General features: G+C 46.6%; 2 protein-coding genes across 2 annotated transcripts; one reads left to right on the forward strand and one right to left on the reverse strand.

The window, feature by feature from the left end:
- Positions 1-377: 377 nt before the first annotated feature.
- BO94DRAFT_579978 (WW domain-containing protein) lies at positions 378-951 on the forward strand (the record flags this gene model as incomplete). The annotated part of the gene is made up of 2 exons (XM_025615296.1): positions 378-445; positions 531-951. The coding sequence occupies 2 exons, from the start codon at positions 378-380 to the stop codon at positions 949-951; spliced, it is 489 nt and encodes a 162-aa protein (XP_025472871.1).
- Positions 952-1,358: 407 nt separating this feature from the next.
- Positions 1,359-2,105, reverse strand: BO94DRAFT_529522 (uncharacterized protein). The gene is made up of 2 exons (XM_025610462.1): positions 1,841-2,105; positions 1,359-1,750 (listed from the first exon to the last, which is right to left on the reverse strand). Exons 1-2 carry the CDS (start codon positions 2,010-2,012, stop codon positions 1,461-1,463), a joined length of 462 nt encoding a protein of 153 aa, XP_025472872.1. The 5' UTR covers positions 2,013-2,105; the 3' UTR covers positions 1,359-1,460.
- Positions 2,106-3,890: the final 1,785 nt, after the last annotated feature.

Genomic DNA, 3,890 nt, shown 5'->3' on the forward strand with positions numbered 1-3,890 from the left:
CCTAATAAACCCTAATAAACCCTAATAAACCTAACTAATAAACCCTAAAAACCCTAAAACCCTAATAAACCCTAATAAACCCTAAAAATACTACACGGGTAGGTACTGTAAATACATCGGTGTTTTATCTTGGAATTTCTCCAAGCTGATCCTGCGACAATCGCCCGGTGTGCGACTCGTCCTTATCTCAACACTTCCACAAGGTTCCGCCTGGTGTGTCCGCCCGACCGGCGTGATGCAACTAGCAGGGGTCTGTAACAGCTATGTAGCCTTGCCGGTAGCACCCCTATATATGTTATCATCCCCTGCTTACTGCCTTTGACCTTTCATATCTCGCACTCCTCTCTTAGTGTTGCCCTGTTCAAACCAGTGTCAACATGCCTCCCCCACCCCCCAGTGTGCCTGAGGGCTGGAAAGCCGAATTCGACAATCGATATCAAGAGTGGTAAGCATACACCGCTCTTCGTCCTTGCCTGCTGTCCTTTCCTCTTTGTGCGGACGCGACTGATGGCCCTACGGCTAATCTGTAGGTACTATGTCAATCTTCATACCGGACAGTCACACTGGGAACGACCAGACCGGCCAGCCCAGCCTGGTGGACCGATTCGGCCTCCCGACGGCCCTCCGCCCAGTCGCGAGGCTACCACGCACGATCGATTGGGCAGCCAACAAGATCCGGATGCACGAGACCATGACCTACCGGAAGTGTACACCCCACAGCCTCCATCGCAGTCCGCCTACGCACCGAACCTACCCCAAGGATACCATGGCTACCCGCAGCCACATGGCTATAACTACAATTCCACTTATCCCCCGCCCGCTGTATATCTGAATCAATATCCCTACCCGTACCCCAGTGCCTATGATCCATACCAGACGCCCCATAATCAGAAGCAGAAGAAAGAATTGAGGAAAAAGATAGTTGCAGGTGTTCTAGCAGTGGGCGGATGAGTACTCGGCGGAACTCTGCTTGGGGAGACCATCTAAGTGTGCGAGGATGATTTTGCCGATCCGCGACCACTCCCAGACCCGGAGTGTGATGGGTTTAATGGGGAGCTTGGTCCGTCTTCGTGCTTGAGCGGTGACGAGAAGGCTGGTAATAATGACAGTATGCCTTGTGAGACATGTTCATGTCATGACAATATGATGCGGCAAGTGATGGTTTTGTGTTTGTACTGAGTGGTCGAAGAATATTTCGGTTTCTTCTTTTTATCTTACGGCTTCTTATATCTTTGTTTATGACGTGCATATAGATAGTGAGAATTGCAACAGTATATTTTATACTACAGAACTCCAATACCGAGCTTCAGTCTGGATCGTTAAACTACTGAAACACTCTGTGATACTTGTTGAGTCTATCACATTCATCTCGTATCTAGTTTCCCTGATGGGGGCGGGAGCTAGTAAGTAGTATTGGCTTATCTCTCCCAATGTAAACCTCCACACTCCAGTCGAATTCTTCACACCACACTCTGCACAAGTAGCTGAGTACTGACCAATCCCTCCCTCTCGCCTGCACCGACCCAATACAACCTTCTTGGCGCTGGCGCACTCTCATTAAATGCCCACAGCTGCTCCCCATTCAACGTCAAGTACCCATCATCCGAGAGCTCCCACCCCGTGACAGTGTCAATGGCCACAGGCTCCGACCCGATCTGGATGATCCAAGCGATTGAGGTTTCATCGGCCACCACGGTGAGTGCCTGATGCTTGGAGCCCCAGCTGAGTGTGCCGCCTGTGTAGGGGGACACTAGAAATCCCCGGTTGAAAAAGAATTAGCGGGTGTACATAGTAGGTGGGCCGTACGTATAGGGTGTATGAGGAACATGTAAAAGCTTACGTGCTAATGTGGTGGTGGTCTCGGCGGCGCTGTCGTAGATGCCCCAGCCATCGGTAGTCAGTGCTGTATTGTCGAGGGTGGAGATCAGGGTAAAGTTGGAGGGGAAGGAGGTGGTGGATGCAGCCGAGGCAATAATGCCAGTCATGGCTAGGAGGGATTGGATGTATCTCATTTTGTGACTTGAAGGATGATGTTCGACTGTGAGGACAGTGTCTTGATGGTAGTTGTGGAATGCTATGCTGAGGAGAAGAAGAGGCCCTTTATATATATATCTCTCTGACAAACTTCAATCTGTATTGTCGACTTCCCCATGGATAAAAATAGAGTGCTCTGAAATGTAAGGCCTACCACCAGCCCATGCGGTGTCTTACTTGACTGCCGATCCGGGACGCCTAAGCTGACTGCTGATCTTTCGATACTTGCAGTGGATTATCGTAATCCGGCGCACCCGGTCGGAATGGATCATGGAAGGACTTGAACCTACTTACACTTGCGAAGTAACGAGTTGTGTTATATCTTCAATACTACAGTTCGTATACTTTGGCGGAGTTTTAGATATATAGTGTGGGGTGGGAGAATGACACAGGCGCCCGAGTAATGATTTTCTTTCCGTCCGAAGTGGACCTAGGTATGTGCCCCGTACCTATTTTAGGTTTCCAAGAAATTCAAGCAATCGGGCCGAAGGGATTCATTGGGCCGTGGCCAACCTAACTGAATAAGGCGGCGTGGCGACTACTAGTACCTACCCAGTCAGCTAATTCCTGCCCGCAAGAACTGTCAGGTCAACTGCTGATAGGTTGATCAGGCCGGGGACATAACGTATTTCACGGGTCGACCGACCGCACGGGTCATCCGACCGCCGCCCCGCTTTTCGACCACGCTCTACAACTTGAAGCCATTCGCAACAACGCAAAATTCATTATTTCTAATTTTCTTAGTGTTAACAACGTATAAAACATTGAGCTCTTGTATAGCCCTGAATATGACAGAAAGAACACGTTAATGGAGCTCGTCTTGGCGTATCTAAAGTTAAAGATGTAGGACCTGTAGAGAGTCCTACCTCTACATTCAAATAAGTATTTCTCATTACTACAAGGTCTATATCCTCTTGTATCGTAAGGCTGCCCGTAGAAGTCATCTATCACTTAAAACATGCCTTCTTCTTCTTCTCTTTTTCATTTACAGCATGGGGTTCATGGTTTTCAAGTACCAGTTGCGCACAGTTATATAGAGAGATCTGGGCGCCTTTAATAATTTGCTGCAGGGCATATTTTAAAGACATAAAAAGACTCCGCGATCCTCTTTTTAAAAGCTTTTTAAGCGACTCTGCCTGTCTCTGCAATTGCTTAACCATATATGACATTACAAGCGCGGAGGAGGTCACAGACTGCCCCCTACGGCTTGGGGAGGATATCAGCATACACAATATAATATTAAGCTTTTCAAGGACTCTTTCAGGGCAAGATAAGTATATTCCAGCTGCAGCGAAACCGCTTTGAATATTCTGAGGCTTAAAGACCTCTCAGTGAGCGGTGGGATACTTAGATAAGAAGTCAAGCTTGTCAATATGATTGTCAAACCCTAGGATCGCTTCTCCCTGTTCCTGTTAGCTTAGCTCCCGTTTCCGATACGTACCTTGTGAACTGAATCAAAGGTAGTCAGGTTGTTGACTATCTAAAGGTGACTTGATCTTGAACAGAAGAAGAGAAATAAGGCCAGATAGTGCCGCGCAGCTATCCGTAAGTAAGTACAGATAAGTATTGTTACTAAGCTTTACCAAAACATATAGTTACTTAAAGACAATTGGATTAAGTATAAAGAACAGAACTAGCTAAGTATATGAAAGAGCGTCTTTATATCCTATTCTTTATATACTATTTCATATATCATTCAGGATAGATTGAGGGTTAATCTAATCATGTTTCTGGATTCTATATACTATATTATATATTCTTAATAGTAGATTTGATAGTAAATAGTCACGTAACACAGCATTGCCTCAGATATTATCCTAACCAGGATCTTACTTAATAAGAGTTACTGACTGCCT

The sequence above is a fragment of the Aspergillus sclerotioniger genome (assembly GCF_003184525.1).
Source record: "Aspergillus sclerotioniger CBS 115572 chromosome Unknown BO94scaffold_1, whole genome shotgun sequence".
NCBI classification, from domain to species: Eukaryota; Fungi; Ascomycota; class Eurotiomycetes; order Eurotiales; family Aspergillaceae; genus Aspergillus; species Aspergillus sclerotioniger.